General features: G+C 38.5%; 2 protein-coding genes across 2 annotated transcripts; both read left to right on the top strand.

Annotated features, from left to right (window-relative positions):
* Positions 1 to 13,143: 13,143 nt before the first annotated feature.
* Positions 13,144 to 16,058, top strand: MELLADRAFT_78922 (uncharacterized protein; the record flags this gene model as incomplete). Its single annotated transcript, XM_007414893.1, has 6 exons — positions 13,144 to 13,337; positions 13,480 to 13,579; positions 13,651 to 13,833; positions 13,905 to 14,554; positions 14,623 to 14,993; positions 15,340 to 16,058. 6 exons carry the CDS (start codon positions 13,144 to 13,146, stop codon positions 16,056 to 16,058), a joined length of 2,217 nt encoding a protein of 738 aa, XP_007414955.1.
* A 751-nt stretch (positions 16,059 to 16,809) lies between these two features.
* On the top strand, positions 16,810 to 18,034 carry MELLADRAFT_91842 (uncharacterized protein; the record flags this gene model as incomplete). The annotated part of the gene is made up of 8 exons (XM_007414894.1): positions 16,810 to 16,830; positions 16,901 to 16,917; positions 16,999 to 17,030; positions 17,284 to 17,304; positions 17,403 to 17,490; positions 17,594 to 17,697; positions 17,790 to 17,918; positions 17,991 to 18,034. The coding sequence occupies 8 exons, from the start codon at positions 16,810 to 16,812 to the stop codon at positions 18,032 to 18,034; spliced, it is 456 nt and encodes a 151-aa protein (XP_007414956.1).
* Between the last annotated feature and the right edge of the window lie 1,297 nt (positions 18,035 to 19,331).

The following is a 19,331-nucleotide window of genomic DNA, read 5'->3' as shown; positions in this document are numbered from 1 at the left end:
AGTGCACTAGATTAGTAAACGGGCAGCAGTATATTAATTCTGCACCTAAGGACTTATAACTAACAATTATAAGTTACTTCCTTTTCCAACAGTTACCTACAAAGAATTGAAAAATAACCATCAAGAGTTTACTTTGAATAAAAGTTGTAAATCTCTTAGAGGATACATTTCGTAAGTATTATTCAGCCCGTATCTCTGATTCTCCTGAAGCCAGAGTGTCAGGCTGACAATATACTTCATTGAATAATAAATAATTTGGGATCATTTGTCAACAGGGTTTCTTTTTGTTTTTCTTAATTGATCATTATGAAATAAATGATCCAGTTCAGTACAAATTAAGTAAGCCGCCTGCTGTCTGTTGACATTATCATCTAAACATTATCAAAGTTGAAAACCGATGAGGAATGAAGAAAATCCAAGACATTCAAAATTAATAGTGGTTTGTCAATGCAGACATTGTGAGCATAGCAAAAGTGGAGGTTGGGGCATACTTCAAGTTATGCAAAGGCTATCGATGATACCCCTTGAAACAACACCCAGTGTGGTCTGCGACAAGCCGAAGCTCCAGTTTTCCTGCTGAGTGGACATGCACTTACTGAGAACTGGACTTGAGATATCATTGTAAGAGTAGTCAGTGTCATTGAGGCTTGGTCTTTGGTCTTTGTGGCGGACATCGCTGAAAAAAGGCTTTCAATTCCAGCAGCGTGTGGTATGATCTCTAGTAGTTTGATCACAAAGCCTTTCAATAAATTTGTCTGTAAAGTTGTAGGTAGATCAAGCCAATAATCAGGAGAAAGAGAGACTACAGATGATTCACACTACACCAAATGTAATCTTTACCGGGCGGTAAAGAAAACTACTGACATAGAAAAGTCCTGAGGCAACAGGAAGAGGGCTAAAAATCTGAAAAAATATGCACCTTGTTCCTAGATGTTGGGGCGTCATGATGAGTATTTTTTTGTATTTTACACACGGATATTGGTTAATGTACTAACAATAAAGGCTGAGAATCATCAAAAACCCACCGTAACAATACCTGAAATTTGGCCCTTGATTTTGAAGACAGGATTTTGGAATCTTCAAACATCAATAACTTTCGCAGTTCTGAATCAAATCACTCGACTTGAAGTGCATTAAAAAGGTGAGCCTTTCCTCTACATTTTTCATTGGGACATCACATCTGTAGCTGGTCTAAAAAAGATCCTACAGAGCTATTCATGCAGAACTGTTTGAACATATGTAGAGTGTTTAAATGACTAGATAGAACCTTACTGACATTATGAAGTGTGAAGGAGAATAGTTCAGCTTTTGAATGAACCAAAAATCGAGTTATTTGGAGCAGAATTGCAAAAGTTATTGAAGTTTTTAGACCACAAAATATTGTCTTCATACTCATGACCCAAATTTCAGGTATTGTTACATGTGCGTTTTTGATGATTTTCAGTGTTTGTTGTTAGTACATAAACCAATATCTGTGTGTAAAATACAAAAAAATACTCATCATGACGCCCCAACATCTAGGAACAAGGTGCATATTTTTTCAGATTTTTAGCTCTCTTCCTGTTGCCTCAGGACTTTTCTATGTCAGTAGTTTTCTTTACCGCCCGGTAAAGATTACATTTGGTGTAGTGTCAAGAACATGTTAGAAGATGAATGCTCAAAATTGTGCAAGTAAGAAGACATACCTTTCTTTGCTGTACCCAAATGACCTTCGCCATCGAGATACAGGCGAGCCTGCTCTGCGGTGTTGATAGCTTCAGCTTGTGAGGATCCCCAAAAGTATGATAGTGTAACTATTGCTTTTTGAATTGTCTTGATGGGGTAGGCACATGAGACAGTTAGATGGCGACAACTTGGAGTGAGGAACAAGGCCAATATGAAGACAGGGTCGTTGTAATAAAGCCAAGATCAAGTGTTCAAAACACTTAGACAATGGTACTTGTAATTGGTGTAACCAGGCCAGGTTGAAAGATCGATTTTTGAGGTTTTGTAATACACTGAAATCAACTCTTTCCATATATCACCAAGGGTTGTTTTAGCTGATTCTAAGCGGCTGAGAGCATTTATAACTGGGTTGAGAAATAAAACAAGGGCCTTATTTGCAGTGAAGTGGTTTCGAGTCCGAATGATTTGAACAATGTTTTTTGGAATTGTGGGAGTGTCCATAGATTGATCTTTGGACATTTCTACACATTCAAGAAATCCGCTTTCATGTGCATCAACAGAGAGACAAACTTTCATATGCGTGAACCAATGACTGTCACATGAGTAACTTAAACCATGAGTTACACCTTTTTTTCGCCAAGTATCAAGATGCTTGGTCCAGTGATGTGATGATCCAAAGTACTTTACTATCTCTTTGTTATCAAGAACTACCTGTTTCATTGCTGGGTGGTTAATTAAATCTTTGGCGATCAAATTGAAAAAATGTAAACAACAAGGAGCTCCGATGACATGAGGGTGATCTTCACGGATGAGTCTCTGTAAAATGAAACGGAAGATTATAAGGATCAATGGAATTGAAACCAAGGAAATGATTTTTAAACACTTACACGTAGTTTGATCATCGGTGATGGATTATCAGTGACCACCGCAACAATCTGTTCCCACTTGATTGCCAATAATTTGAGGGTATTATAAAGACTTGTACATATGTTTTCAGAGGTGTGTTGGATTTGGTGAAGGTTGAGTGTATCAATAAAATGTTTAACTCATGTTCCTCAGAGAGCCAATACTGCATAAACACTGTTGCGCGAGATGTCAGACCATCTATCCAGAGATATAGTAAGACCAGATTGTTGGGCAAGATTGTGGTGCATCTCACGCACACACTGAGCATGAACTTGAGGCAGAATTCAGTTTGTTATAACATATTGAGTAGCTGTGGTTATAGGGGTGACTGACAGGTGTTTTTGGAACTCAATGAAGTGCTTATTTTCAAGAGGAGAGAATGGTACATGGTCAGTAATCAAGGCAAGGCAGAGATGTTTATTAATCTGATTCATTTTCTTGTCGTCCCTCTTGCAAAAGTGGTGGAGAGATGAATCCATGAAGTTATGAACAAATTTGGGTTTGCTGGATGTTGAAGCCAATGCGGAATCATCATGAACTGTTTCTAAGTCCGAGCTGGAATCAGGTTTTGGTGTGAGTGTATTGATGTATGCTGACTTCTTATCTCTGGGGATTAATTCACCACCAACATTTTTACTTCGCATGTGTGTATGTCAGCACACATAGCCTCTACACTGGCGATGAAAAATCACATTTTTTGAGCGCGTTATGATGAACATGTGATTTTATATCACATGTTGATGAAGCAATCAAATTCGTCTTGCGAGTTTAAGTTGCAAGACTGAAAGCAATCAAAATGAGTTGCAATGTTGAATCGCGAGGCAAGTTCAGCAATTCAAGCCCGATGCGACCAAACGTTGCTCATGTGAACATGCAATACGAACCCTTGAGCAATACAATCCTTTGAATTGGATCAAAATTGAGCAATACAAACATTTGCTCGTTTCATTGAGATGCAATATATTCCTTTGATTCGCATCATGGTGAGCAATATAAATGTGGTATTGCTTCTTCTTCAGATTTGATGTGCTTATTTGAAACATTGATTTATGGACAACTTGAACACTGATACAAAATTTATGAATGAAAACAGATCTGATCAACCATGATTTCCTTCTTTTGTTAGACGTAAGAACAAGTACAAATTGAGGCCAAGGAGAAATTCCCAACATTTTGGGAACAATGCGACAAAGGAAAACAAAGATTCACTTTGGGAGATATCATAAGATTCAATTTATTAATTGTGTATGAGATTGTCATGAAACACTTGAAGAAAACAAAACCAAGGTGAGACCATAATGATATATATGAATTTGAAAAGAAACCGGGTATCAATTGATGTTGTGCTTGCCAAAGAAATGGGCCCCAGGTGGCTGACCACCCCTAGTGCGCCAAATTGGAACAACAAAGGGGCAACAAAATCTGGGGCTACACAGAAGTTGAAAGTATCATAAAATTTAACATACCAACCAAATCTTCAGATTACCAGTGCACTCAAACACCACCACCACCGTCAGTAAGGGCCCGTTCGGTAGCCGTCAACCTCGCAGGTTGACCCAGCCAAAAGTTCAGGCGTACGCTTCAAGGCAGTTTGAAGCATACGCCTGAGTGTTGAGGCGTTCGGTACACCCTTTTGGGAAAAGGGTGAAGCGTACGCCCGGCAGGTCTACCAGCCAAATTGGTCAACCTGCCAGGTTGACCGTTTTACCACATTCTCGCAGGTTGACCTGCCTACTGCCATGAAAAGACCTCGCTTTGGTGAAGTTCCACAATTGTCGATTTCGATGTTGGAGTGAACGAGGTGAAATTTTTCATGAGATTGCTGTTAGATGCAATAAAATTTTGTACATACAGTCAATCCGATCCCTTGTCCTCAGCATGCCTTCAAAAAAGAAAGAAGAGATCATTAAGAATGAAGATATTCATACTCCCAAAGTCACGGCAAAGTGGACCGATGAGGACATGTCAAAAATGGTTGATTTCCTCTTGAAAGAGAAGGAAGCTGGGAAGATGTCTGACTCGGGCTGGAAGAACAAGACATGGAATCACTGCGCAGAGGCACTCAAAGGAACCGAGTGAGTTGGCACCCTTCAAAAAACATGGCTCCAGTGCCAGAACAAGTTTACAAAGGTAATGATCATATGTTCTTGATTTTATCTCACCATGCTGGATCACATAGATCTGACTTGAGTGGTTCTTTCTTGTTGAAATTCTTTTTGAAGTTGAAGGGAGAATTTAGAGACGTGAGGGAACTCAGCAAGAAGAGTGGAATGGGCTGGTGCCATGTTGAGCAGACGTTGCAAATCTCAGAAGACGTGTGGAAGCGACTCATCGAAAAAGAACCTAAGCGAGCGAAATGGGCGACCACACCCTTTCCACTCTTTGATAAGATGGAAGCTCTTGTTGGCAAGGTACTCGCATCAGCCAAAGACACCTTTGATCCGACTCAACCTACACCAGCTACAGTAAACCACATGACTGATGGATCATCAATCAAGGAATCTTTGGAGCAAGAGCCACTCGCATCTTCAGATTACGATGTCGCATACCGACAATATGAAAGTGGTGAGGACGAAGAGGAATCCCTGGTGTGTATGTTCTTGAGGAACTATTGTGTATAAATTTCAAGTAGACTAATCATTCAATTTTTCTGTTCAGAGCCAGATCAACTCCGAGATAGCGTTGTCAAGCTCCTTTCGAGCTCCTTCTTCTTACCCAGACTTGCAACCTCAACTGGCACACTCAGATTTGGAGATCACCTCGCGCAAGCGTAAGCAAGATTGTGTAGTTAAAGATGATATGTCTTCATCTTCCAAACCTAACAACTCTCAACACCGCCGAGGAAATAACGGAGCTGCTGCACTCGAACTGTTTGGCGACAAGATTCTCATGGGCCTCAAATCAACTATAGAAGAACCTCGGTCAAAAGTTGACCCCATCAGCCTTCAAGCAATTGCAAAGATAGAGGCGAGTGTAGAGCTGGGTCCCTTAGTTCAAGCAAGGATCATAGCCATGTTTGGTCAACATCCAGAGATGGCTGGAGTTTATATGGCAATCAGTAATCCTGCACTTGCTCAAAATGTTTTGTTAGAGATGCTTGATCAGAACACATCAAAGAAATGAAAGCTTAAAATTTGATTGAATATATCAAATCTTCACATAATTGAAAGGAGAACTCGGACTCTTTTGTTGACATCATTTTAGATTTTCTAAGATTTCTTAAAATTCCATTTTTCATCCGATCATTTCTTCATTTTGAGACTTTATCTTTGGCCTGTTCTCCTGGCCTCAGCTTGCTTCTTCTTCTGATAGTCTGCCCACATCCTGCTTGCAATCTCATCACGCCATCTTCCTGCATCTATATCATCATTTGTCCCAAGTTCAATTTCATAGCTATCTTCCAAAGTTGAACCAGAGGTACGTGGCAGGGGATTTTCTGACAGGGCTTGGAATTCGGGGAACTCAACTGCAAGTTCACTGCTATCGTGGAGACGGATGAAGTTGTGAATTGCGCACAAAGCAGGCACTAGTCGGACTTGAGTTTTGAAAGGATAGTAAGTGCCATGTTCCATGACTGTAAAGCGCTTTTTTGACACCCCAAATATGCGTTCAATCACCATACGTGCACTGGAATGTCTCAGGTTAAAGAGCTCTTCTTTATTTGCTGGCCTGAATTTTGAACACAAGTCAGCATTGAGATTTCAATAACAAGTGGAATTACTTGACATACTCCTTATCTTTTAGCCGGGACCACTCCTGTAGATGGTACCTTACTCCTTGATATGGAACTAAGCATTTCCGGCTGAGACTGAAGCCGGCATCTCCAAGGTAAAACTTGCCTTCAGGAACTACCAAAGATTGTTGGCATGAGTCTTCCCACATTGAGCTATCTGGCATTGTACCGGTGTAGCCTGGCATGACATATTGAAACATCATGTTGAAGTTGGCAGCCGCTAGCACATTCTGACTGAGATTTGATTTTCGGTCACGGAATCGAGCTTGGTCATCTGGTGCCACATGTACTGGAAGGTGCGTTCCATCTATTGCACCCACGCAGTCTTTGAAGTATGGCATGAAGCGTTCATCTGTGCGAAAGGCGAGCGGAAGAGATGTATGCAGTGTGGGCTGTCTAACCAAGTTGGTGTAAAAATCACAATCATTGATGGCATTGAGAACTTTGTGAAAGACACTGCGCGCAGAAATCAAGGATCAGCAATGCTTCAGCCTCCAAAAATCTCAGAGAAATCATCATACCGTGAAATTGTGTCTGGGGACCTTTGAAAGCGTTCCTCGAGTTTTCGGACAGAGTTCCCGGTTATGATGGTGAATAGAAAGATAGCTAACTGCTCTTGAACAGTCATGTTTTTTGTATCTTCAAGAAGCCCTCTGCTTTCCAAATCATCCACCAATTTAAGGAAGATGTGAGGCTTCATGCCCAGCTGATCGTAAAGACGGCGTGGATTATTTGATTCCAAAAGCTCATTAAGCCATTGTTGTCCGGAGAGAACAGAGTTGTTCCGTACAGTTGGCGGTCTACGTTGTAAATACGAGGTGTAGTATTGAGCAGCACCAAAGGATGCCAAGACCAACAGTCGTCTTTGAGCGTGTCGCTCTGCTCGAATGACTGGCATCTTGGATGCAACTGAGTGAAAATTGTACGAATAGATGAGATAGAACTTTGATCGTTCTTCGATCGATGCTTTGCAAAATTTTTCTATGTACAAAATTACCCCTTCATGAAACCCATGATCTTTGGGTTTCATGAGGGTCAAGTTTGGCCTACCGAACAGCCCGATCTCTCGGTCAACCTGCGAGGCAGACGTCGTCAACCTGCGCATGCGCGAGCATACGCTTGCAAGGCGTACGCCTGCCAGGTTGACCGCAACCGATCGGGCCCTAAACAACACCAAAGGACAACAACCCCCACCGGCAGCAGCAGCAGGAACAACATTGGTTCTTGAAAGCAAATATGTCAAATAACTCAAGTATCACCAAATCTCCTACTTCAAATTCTGGAGCATGCTCTCAAAGATCTCAAACTACTACCAACAATCAACCAAATCAACCAAGCCTCCATCAGGATGCAATCAACTTAACTTGCCTCAACTTCAACTAGTAGCGGAGGAGGCGGTAGTGGTCTTTTACTCAGGTTGATTCAATACAAATACTCCAACGCTCATTTGGCTATTTCTCAGTTAGGATATTGTACTTGCAATTTTCTCATATCATGATTGAAAAGATGGTCTGATGAGCTTTTGTTTGACCATCAATTTTATCTCTTATGATCCAGCCTCAAGAATTACCCCAAGTCAATTGGTATAACTTATTATCTTATCGACAGGCTAAATAAATTTCCAGAGAAGGATATCGAGTTTGATTGGCCTCAGATTTGGTAGCTATCGTTATAATTGGACTCAAGAAATGATGATTTAAATCTGACCTATTAATTTTTTCATCATGATCATCATTCATCTCTTGATCAGACATTCGACTGAGAGCTTTGAATTGGAGAGCTTCCTAATCAAAAAATGCCATGATTCAACTGATTTGGCGATGAAGGTAAAGCTTACTTTAACCTTTAAATGGCTTTTAGTCGAGCAAAAGGATTCAATCATTGATGTCATATCTTTTCAATAGACTTTATGGTATCCTCAATCCTCCCTTTCAGACCTCTCATCTGCTTCAAACACAGTACACTTGATCATTTGCAATATGTCGTTGCGCGTCTAACAAAGTTCAATCTATCATTTTTTCCAACCCTTTACTCTCAATCATTAACAATTAAGAAGACCCGCATATCAAAAGAATCCAATACAAAGATCAAAACTTACAGCACCTTTGGAAAGAATGATCATGATTATCAATCACCCTCGTCTTCCATTCATAATTCAGGAACAACCCCGATTGACTACACTTCTGGAGCTCCTTTAACACACACACCTATGACTCTGTCAATCTCAATCTCAAGCTCTTCAGCTGCCATACCTTTATTGGTCGCATTGTCATCAGACTCACAAACACATCCGTTATCCCCGTCTTGTTCTTCTAGATTCTTTGGTCAAGAAGTGTTGGAACTCGTGCCTCTTCTTTCAGAGCCATCCGTCCTCACCGCGCCCCCCCGCGAAGGACTTTTCCCTAGTACAAGCAAGTTGTGATCGATTGAAGATGTAATACACGATGAATTGAATTTTGGACCTAGTCGCCCTAAGCTCCAGACAAAGGTAGATCGACTGCAGCCCCATCCCCTATACCCCACTTCTCTTCTTGTACTCGCATTCCACTTGCCTCCTCACAATTGGTTCCATCCTTGCCTAATTCCTTAGCAAAGTCAACGTCAGATATTCCATTTGGATCCAATCGACATAACCTCCATCACATCAATCGACCTAATCCTGATGCACAAAATCAGAATACTCGTGTCTCTTCCCGAGCGATCAACCTAAGCTCGATTCCTGTCCACGTATTGGATCAGGTTTTGAAATTGCAATCCATGAGATCTCAACTAGACCGGATCACTAGTATCTGAAGGGGTAAAGGTCAATGAAACCTGTGCTTTGTTGATATACCCACATCAAAGAGTGTTAACAAAGTTGTAGGGTGTGTTTTGATCTACACTGATAATGGTTTTTGCTTCTAAACAGATGCATTCAAATTGCAACAGGTCAAATCTCAAGTCATAATAAGGAACTAAGAAATTGAGACTTTGATGAAAAAACAAGACATTCATCATGATATCAAAGTTCTAATGAGTGGTGAACCATGTATAAGTTGTGATAAAAATGATGGCAATTGAGAACTGATAGACTTACAAGACAAGGATCAAGAAAGACAACTACAGTAGATGCTTTTCAAATCATCTTTTTCACCATCAACACCCCTAAGCAATTCTTCTTGCTCTGCAAGATCAACATCCCTTTTTTGCCTGTTATTCTTACCAAATTGGTATTTGAAGACAAAGTTTGGAATAGGCACAAGATAAATGGGGTGGGAGACAAGGTAATATTGAATTGTTGAACTGGTTCTTCAGTGTGACCAGAAACTTGATCAGTCATCCAGAACTTTAATGTGAACTAGAATGGTTTGTATAATCATCTGAAGCTGTCTTCTGAAATTTAAGCTTCACCATTTGGACATCTCCATCTTTCTTGAAGCTGGTCTGTGGCTTTACCTGAGAGCAAAAGTTGTATCAGCCACTGCACAGGGAGCAATCAACTATGTACATCCCTTTCTTTCATTTTCTCATCTCTGACAGTGAATAATTTTTATAATCAAATTTTCATATTATTACTTAGTCTTTGGTCACTTTAAATCAGCCCCCTCACCAAGCAAGATATTAATTTTATTCAGTGTAGCTTTTCTTTTTTTACAATATTATCAAGTTGCATAACAAGAAGGGAATACAACTTCTTGAGTGTTGAGTTTATTGTGCTCTAGTTATTGATCAAGTACCTATTAGGTACAACTTGGGATATATTTGTATCAGACTTTTTTTAACAAGTTCTTTCACCATTTCTCTTTCTTATATACTATTGTATCAGAAAGAGCAGCTATCAAGCATCTTTCAACACTCTTGATTCTAGAGTGTTAATATTCCTTGCTCAGGTACTGTTAACCCCTTGTGGTAGTGAGGCTACAGTAACACCCAATTAAGGAATTCAGTGGATGGAAAAGTCATATCGCCAAGTAACCTCTTGTGATTTCCACAGCGCTGAGCAGGTATTTTGTACCCCCTTTCCAACCCCCTTATTCTAGCTTCAAGCAGAGTCATGGGTACAAAGGGAAATTGTCTAAGATGTGAGGTAGAGTGATGAGCAATCCTGTTGAAAGTGAAACTCATCAACAGCTTGATTCAAGGATCTCAAATGAGCAATCTATTGTCACTGACATTTTACCAACACCTCCTCAAGCAGCTCTACAACCCTGTGTGATTCAAATTTCAACAATCATCTCACCCCGCATGCCACCACATGAAACCATTGATTTAGGTAATCTCTCTGGGAAAACTACCAGACTCATCTATTCTCTCTCCTTGTCAAGGATCACCTCTTCTTGGGAAACCTGAACCAGATGGCAATCTAAATATAAGTAATGTACTTTTAGTTGATCAAACCAAGGAACAATCTACTTCCATGATTATCAAAGAATAATTCAAAATGCCAAACTCTTCTATTATCTGTTTGCAAACTTCAAATGTTCTTGAGGAACAAAAATTGGTACCATTACCTACAGAATCTAATTTTCTAACTTTAAATGTTGAAATTCATACTGAAAATCATGTTGATTCAAGTCTTTGTTCATCTACTACAACTGAATCTACTTCTTGGACACCAAAAGAAAATGTTCTTAGTTTTTTTGATATTTTGTATATTTGTTGATTGTGAAATGATTATCATTGTTTCTTATCGGGTTTTGTTTGGTTACTTATGTTAACTTTTGAGTGGTTATGTGATTATCAATTTAAAATATTTTGAAGTTTGGATTACATGTGATTCAAAACTCAGCAATGACCTTTTTGACAGCAGTAAGTATTGCTATATACTTATTGAAAAGAGATGAATACTTTTTCTCAATTTAAACAGTTAATGTACAAAGTGATTTCCAGTTTGCTATGATAACTTTCAAGTAAACTGATTAAATGATCAAATTTATTTCAAGATGGGCTCATTGTAGCTTATCCAATTTTTTGAACATCATCTTGACTTCTTAAAACAATTCATCCAAGCTTTTTTTACAAGAAAAGTGTCAAAACATGAGTTTATTTCTTTAACAAAGTGATTTGAGTGCTTGAAGAAGGTTTTGGCCAAGTGGTCTGACAAATTTGCCAATTGATATTTGCTGCTGAAGAAGTAATTGGGCAAAGCAATAGAGAAGTTGATTGATTGATTTTCTTGCCATCCTGATAGACTCCCAATAGTTCTTGGATCAGTTTTGATATCCTGATGAATAGGACAATGACAATAAATGACAATAATGAGAATGATGACTTCTGTTCCTCTTGTTTGAAAGTGCCCTATTTGTTGGATATCTGTGAGACCACGGTCAATTACTGAGATAGATTAATTATATGGCAGACCTTGGCAGACCGAGTAATTGGTTGAATTCTGGTGGGATTGAGTCGTGTCTTTGTTCAATCAAGCGGTTAACAATGTGTTGGGCTTATTTTGAGGAACGACCTAAAGTGACCAGTCTTGTTAAGTACATATGGGGCTCATTCTACATTGTTGGAACACAAGGGAAGCACTTTACCTGTCTCTTTGTCAGGTCATGGTTTGTGTGACAACCATCTGTGAGATGATCTTTCTTTGCAGTGTTCCTACCAATATCCAAATGGTACATAATTGGATTTACACTTGTTCCCAACCAAAAAAAACGATGAAAGTTAGCTTCATCTTAGACATGACCTTCATTGAACACACTTACAGATTTTGAATATGAGATGTGTTTAGTGTGCCAACCTTTGAGATGGCTTCAGCCTCAGGAACTGGTTGGGCTTGGAGGATTTTAGGAAGACAGAATGATTGATAAGATAAAACAAAGAAACTTATCAAGAAATCATTTGAATCTCTTGCCAACAAAGCAATTGTACATACATTTGGATTGAATAGTTCCACGCGATTGAAAGGATTCACTCGCATGTTAACAAAGCCACTGAAACCTTTTATCGCTCAATTTCAATGTGATCTAAAGAATTTGCTCGCATGAGGGTTTGTGTTGCACAGTCACATGAGCAATGTTAGGTCACAAAGTAATTGAATGGCTGAGCTTGTCGTGCAATTTAAAGTTGCTGAGCGGTTCCATTGCATTCAGCCATGTGACATAACATCGCAAAATCCATTTCATTGCTTAATCAACAAGCTATATAAAATCACATGTTTATTCTGTTGCCTTGGCAAAATGCGATTAATTATCGCCGGTATCAAAGCTTTGTGTACTGGCATACGTGCATGCGACGTAAAAATGTTGGCGGTGATTTGCATAAGCTTATCATGTGCTTCTGTAAATTATGAGGTTTCACATCCATCACATCATCACAATAAGTGCATTTTGCTGCACATCGTCCAACTGATTGATCACGCTGTTTGGCCATGAGAAATCCAGTCTAGCAAGCAGAGCAGCCTGAAGACGGTAGAATCCATTCAGTAGGTGAGTCTTTACCATTCTGTTTGTGAGAATGTTTATTGTTTGTCTTCTGAACTTTTGGCATATTTTTGCCCGGATAAAAAGATGAGCTCGCTGTTGAATATGGACGAATGATCCTTGAACCTGGGGGCATACCTGATGGTAGAATCAAACCTAAAAGAGCCCCCCTCGCCATGTTTGTTAGGTTTGGATATCCTGCCCAATTTGGGCGCGCCGACCAATTTTTTGAGTTTTTTGGGCGCGCCGTTTGGCGGGTTTTTTTTTCTGCGCCCTCAGTGTGAAGGCGGGGGCTCTGTCTGTTGATAATGTATGTATTTTATGGGTTTTGAGAGGTCGTTGAAACCACAAGCTCAAAACCCACGACGCATACATCCAGAACAAGTCAAATTTACAAAAATTCCAAGATTTCTTCATCAAACTTCAAACTTCACGATGACCTCAACAGCCAATTTACCTTCAGTTGGAGCATCCATCACATTACTACTAAGTACCTGGTTAGCAACCGATCCTATTGCTGTTCAATCTAGCGACTTGGTTTGCACAGTTGTAGATCAATTTCAGATCATTAGACGATCATCGCTAGAGGATAAGGAAGAAGCACAGGCTACTTTGTCTGCTTTGAATCGGTAAGTTTACCTTTTCTACAGGTCGAAAGAGTATAGTAGAAAAAGTACTTAAAGTCTTCGATTATTCCGATCATCATCAATCATCTAGATGGCATCTTCGGGTCAAATCTCTCTTGAATTCAAGATTACCTTCGGCTTATAGCCTTGGTGCACGATTAGCTATTTCAACATCTCAGCAATGCGAATCAGCAGTTCTGACTCAAGGTTCCGTTTGGCTGACATCTGTTCTTACCATCCTTAGAGTTAGTCAAATTTGCGTATCTTTTTTGCAGTTTTATTATTGACAATTTTTTTATAATTTTTTGTCTCGCAGAGATGTGCGACTGAAAACGTACCTGCAAGTTCGATCAGACCAGTTGTGTCTCTAGCGCTTCATATTTTTGAGCATGGATCACAATGGCCAGACTTTTCTCGGGAGAATTGCGATTCGAAAGCCTTACTGGGATTAACCAAATCATTGATAGCCCTATCAGGTGATGAGATATTAGATTTGGAAGTTTGTGGTGATTCCAATATTTACCCACAGTCAATTTCAAACTAACCCCTCTGTCTCTCTGCGTGCATCAGACTCGATCAATTGCTCTTCAAGCACTTGGTACTCTTCTACCGCGTTATTCGACTACTCTTAGACCGGTCGCAACCCAACTTCAATCAATTTGCCTCACTCAATTACTTCACCCTGTTGATATGGTTTCAAATCATGCTATTAGCTTACTTACCTCGCTTTATCGATTAAGCGGCAAGGTCGAAGCCGGTGGAGCTTGGTCTACTACTATTATGGGCACAATTGGCACGATTGACACTGTACTAGATACTCTTCTAACACCCGTCTGGAAAGAGACTTCTCTTTTTGGTGAACCTACGTCCGAAAATCAACGTCTTGCAGCACTTGATATTCCTTTACAAAGTCTCATTCATTCTACAAGTGGAAACAACTTGGAACAGGATCAATTACCTATCAATCAAATCACGTTTCTCATCAAACGAGTAGAATGCCTGATCAAAGTTTTAATAGTGATGCTGTCAGAGCCCACAGAAAGGTCTGTACAGGTACCGATTGGAGAGCTCTCTAGGCTATCATGGCGGATGCTGTCAGTTGCTCAAGCGGAAGTCAAGGGACGTCCCGACCTCAGCTGGAAGTCTGCATGGGATTGTACAGGAGCAGCAATGTCATTGAAATCATTGGGTTGTCGGTTAATAGGCCAAATAGCAGCATGGTGAGTGAATCTCTCCTGCGTGTACTCATTATATGGCTTTGATGTTCACATATGATCCGTCAATGTAGTACCTCGACTGCATTTATCCCATTTTCTACTCCTACTCTTTTACTACTTTCATCGTCGATAGCTAGCGCATCTCAAGCAAACAACTTGGACGTATCAATACTATACAGAACGTATGCAAAGATCTTATCAAGCTGTGCTCCAAATCCGGATACCGTTAAATCAACCATGGAACCGATTTTGAAAGCTATATTGAACGATATCAAGAATATAAACGGTCGAGAAAGTGACGCTTCATCTGCTATCGAATCCGATGGAGCTAAGAATCGAAAGGCCAAAAACAAGGCAAGACAATATGAAAGTGATCAGGCTTGGAGTCGGTCTATGGTAGTGGATCAAATTGCTTTAGTTTTAGGTCTCAGAGCCTTCAATAGTCAGTCTTCCAGTTCATTAGGTTCAGGCTAACAATGAATCGTATGAAGATTCATTTCAAGTTTATGGACACGATGACTGATTCAATCTTCTTTTCTCTTTGATTATAGCTCTTGAAATCTTACTATCATGTGTCCCGCATTTTTTCCCTTCACCATATTTAAGTATCATGGTCCGACATTTAGTTTCACTTGCTTCACATCCATCATTCTATTCGCCACTCTCTTCAGTCTCAGCCAATGCAAGTACAACACTAGCAAGTTTATCCGATTCATTTGCTCCATCACCTACTTTCGCATTCGCATCATGTCCAAAACTTAGACCAGTGATCTTACGATGTTTGATAGGATGTATACCAATTCAAAGAAATTCAAGTCAATCTTCATTAGGATTAAACCTTTCAGAATCAATGACAAGTATCCTTAGTCAAGTATTGGTTTGTAGTGATGATCCTACTGATGAATTAATTGAATTGGCTAAAAAAGGTTTAAATCAGATTGGACTTTTAATTAGACCACGTGTTCCACCTATTTCACTTACTCAAGCTCAATTGAGAGAAGAAGAAGAAGTTGAATTAGATGAAGATGAGGATGGTAGTGTAGATGATAGTATGGGTGAGCAGCAAGTTACTTCAAGATCTGTTGCACCCATTCAACGAGCAGTAGCACCTTCGACTTTACATTCATTGGATCGGGTCAATGTGATACAGAAGAAGTCTGATTATGCGACTGGGACGATGGAGGTAGTTGAAGCTAGTACAGAGAAAGTTACGATCTCTGAAGAATCTGAAACAATCATACCTTCTACAAATGAAAATCAAACATCTTCTTCAAATACTCAATATAATTCAATAGCAGAAGAAAGTTTGATCAACAAACCATTTGAATTAACTGAAAGATTTGGAAATGGGAATGTCAAAAGAAAATCAGATGATCTTGGAAGCATTATAGATGACCAAGGTAAGATTAAACAAATCAAAAGGAATGACAATGGTAATGAAGATGATTCGGATGATGATAGTGTGATTCCTGAACTTGATCTTGGTGAAAGTGAAGATGAAGAATGAAACAAGGATATATATATTTTTTTCAAAAAAAAACTTGATTGATTTTTATGTTTCTTTGTTTCTTTTATATCTTGATCTGATTGTTTTGATTTTATATTCTGAAGTTGATTGATTGTGATTACTTGATACCTGATTATACTGAACAATGGTAAGATGAAAAGGGATTGAAAGTTTAATGGATGAAAGACCATGATTGAAATTGGATACATAGTCCGTTTCCTTTAGACATGTCTGCATTTTTGTCAGGAAAGTTGGGTGATAGAAGTTACAATGCTCAATTGATTTGGCAAAGGGTATTTAACTTCTAATCTTGATCGAAAATGCTTTGCCAATGCAGATTTATCAAAGCTGGATCATCAATGGCAAATTGAACAAAGTCCCTCGCCAAAGGCCCGAGCCCCAGCGAGGCATCAAGGGGTGAATTAATTTTTTTGGAAAGTTGAATGTATGCGCCACATGTGTTCTATCATATGTAAGCCTAGGTACATGTGTGTTAAGTACTTAACTTAAGACTTAACTCGAAGTTGCGGCTCATTGAGAGTTGAACAGTTTTCTTCTGAGCCAAGCGTTTGACTTTCATTTGGATTTGTAATCGCTTGAACGTCGATCAAGATTGTTTTTCAAAGTGCAGATCAATACTCACACAACCAAATCGAAGGATTCATAAAGACGAAACGGAACATTACGGTCGATCGATTCTTGATACAAAGAAGAAAAAGATTGTGGAGTTTTTAGGATTCGGCGATTGAAGATGGATATTAGACAAGCTACTGTAAGGAGTTTTATGCGTCCGAACGACATGACTTGGTCTGTCTGACGAAGTTTTCTTTGGTGTGTTTTAGGTAGATGATTTGGAGGGGTTCGTTATTGATTTATTTATCTCAATGAATGAAGGATGACGGAACTGATAGTTTCTTTTGTGGTTTTTTTTGTAATGAAGGATGCAACACTGTAATTTAATGAATTTACCAGGTAAGTAAGGATAAACAGGGTTTCTAGAGAAGGGGTTAAAAGATTGAAGTTTCTATTGTTTTTTTTGTTCTGCTCGGAGAATTAAAGTTGATTGATTTGTTTGTTTATTTGGATTTTTCGAATCCGATTTTACTTTCTTGCTTGAAATTAAATCAAATCTTTTATGGAAATAAAAAAACATCGAAAAACTGAACCTGAACCAACAAAAATGAATGGGAACATGGAATGATCAACTTATTATTAAAATCTTTAGAAAATTATCAACTTAAATATTGTAAGTCAAACAATCAAAATCTTTTGTTTCTTGTTTGAAATAAAGAAAAAAAAATTGAAAAACAAAACTGAATTTCAATTTGATCATTAAAACATTAGATTTGTATCATATTCTTACTTGGCCACAACTTTCATTTGTGGGTGAAGATCATAAAGGTAGGATTGTAGGATATATTTTAGCTAAAATGTGAGTGAATTTCTCAATGGTTTGTTTATCGTGAAATTCAATTTAACGATCAACTTTGGTTTTGTTCTTTTTTGAAAATCTTGACAAAAATAAACGATTTTAGGGAAGAAGATCCATCAGATGAACCACATGGACATGTGACATCAATATCAGTTTTAAGGACTTATAGAAGATTAGGATTAGCCAATAAATTAATGCAACAATCTCGTTAGTGATTATTTCAATGATTATAGATTTCCTAAAAGAAAAATTGATACGAGAACTGGTACATTTCTTCTTTATGGTTTTTTTTGTAATAGAGAAAGCAATGAGAGATATCTTTGGAGGAAAATATGTTTCATTACATGTTAGAAAAACGAATCGAGCTGCATTGAATCTGTATAAAGATACCCTGGGTTTTACAGTAAAAGAAATTGAAAAGGGATATTGTAAGTAATTCATGATTCATTGGTCTTGTGTTGATTATCAACTCACTTTTGGGTTCTTTTGTGTGTTTTTAGATGCTGATGGAGAAGACGCTTATTCTATGAGGATGATCTTATAATGCATGAATCAAATTTCAAAATAATTGTTATGATTGAAATTTTGTTTTTTTCTTTTCTTTTTGTTTTTTTACACTTTTGATAAATTGATTTTAAAAATTGATAGAATGATTTTTTTCATTTGATCAGATCAACCTGAATTGTCATGTTTAGAGACTTGAGTTTCTTGACCTGATGAAAAGAAATTCTTTCAAAGAATCTCATCTCAATATAAAGTATTGAATTACTTTTGTTGATTTTGATTTTTCGGAAAACAATTCGAGTTCAGGTACGTTTGGGTTAGATCAGTCACAGTTAGAGTGAAGTTTCTTGTAAAGGCAATATAGAAGAATAAATGGTGCCATGTTTAGCAGTACAAATAGGCTTTAACCAAATTAATTCTTGGATCAAGTTCTTCTCCTCTGTGAAACCCCAATATATTATTGACATCATTGATCTACATTCAATTCATCATCATCGTTTTCTTTGAAATTGTAGTAGAAAAATTGGTGATTATGAGCATATGCTCAACTATAATTTTCAGTTCATGCAAACCATCACTCAAGTCATCATTCAAGTTCAATCCCTTGTCACATTTTCATCCAATTTGGCACTCAAATTGCTCTCATTCAAGGTCAGTAACTATTTCAACTCTTACCTTTGTGCATGATAACTGAACTTATTTGACCTCTTAGATTAGCTCTCTGGGTTTAATGCCTTCTTTGGAGCAATAATCATCATGTGTATTACCCTGGGTGTCAATATGCAACAAGTCTTCACCAGTTGCCGAATCATCTTGTGATATTCCAGTTGAAACTTGGGTCAATGATGGCTTCCCTCCTTTATTCTTGTTCCAACAAGTTGAACTTCTTGGTCAAATCTTACCTCCTATTGTAAATGTCCTTCAACCTGTTATTTTGGTCTTAGATCTGTTCTTACTGAAATTGGCTTGGGTCTCAGAGTCCTATTGGGTGGTCAAGGTCTCATTGGTGTCCTTTGAGATCTTCAATTGGCTTGATTTCATCCTACACAATTCACAATGTGTATCCCAGCTTTATAATGTTCCCTCATTATCTTCATCCATGTTGTAATTTGAACTCCAGATAATTCTCTATTAACTGTGATACTGCTTTGTTTCTTGGGGTTTATTTTGGTTTATCTGGGTTTATTGCAGTTTGTGTGTTTTCTGTCTTTTTTTGAATTTCAATCATCATTCAACATCCTTAAACTATATAATTTGAAGCTAAGTTCCGAAAAGCTCTTTATGGGTTCAAAAAGCCCTTTATGAAAGATTCTTCAATTCAGACTTTGAAGATACAC

This window comes from Melampsora larici-populina (assembly GCF_000204055.1).
Source record: "Melampsora larici-populina 98AG31 unplaced genomic scaffold MELLAscaffold_46, whole genome shotgun sequence".
NCBI lineage: Eukaryota > Fungi > Basidiomycota > Pucciniomycetes > Pucciniales > Melampsoraceae > Melampsora > Melampsora laricis-populina.
Note: the sequence above shows the minus strand (reverse complement) of the source record. Positions and strands in the feature narration are given on the sequence as shown.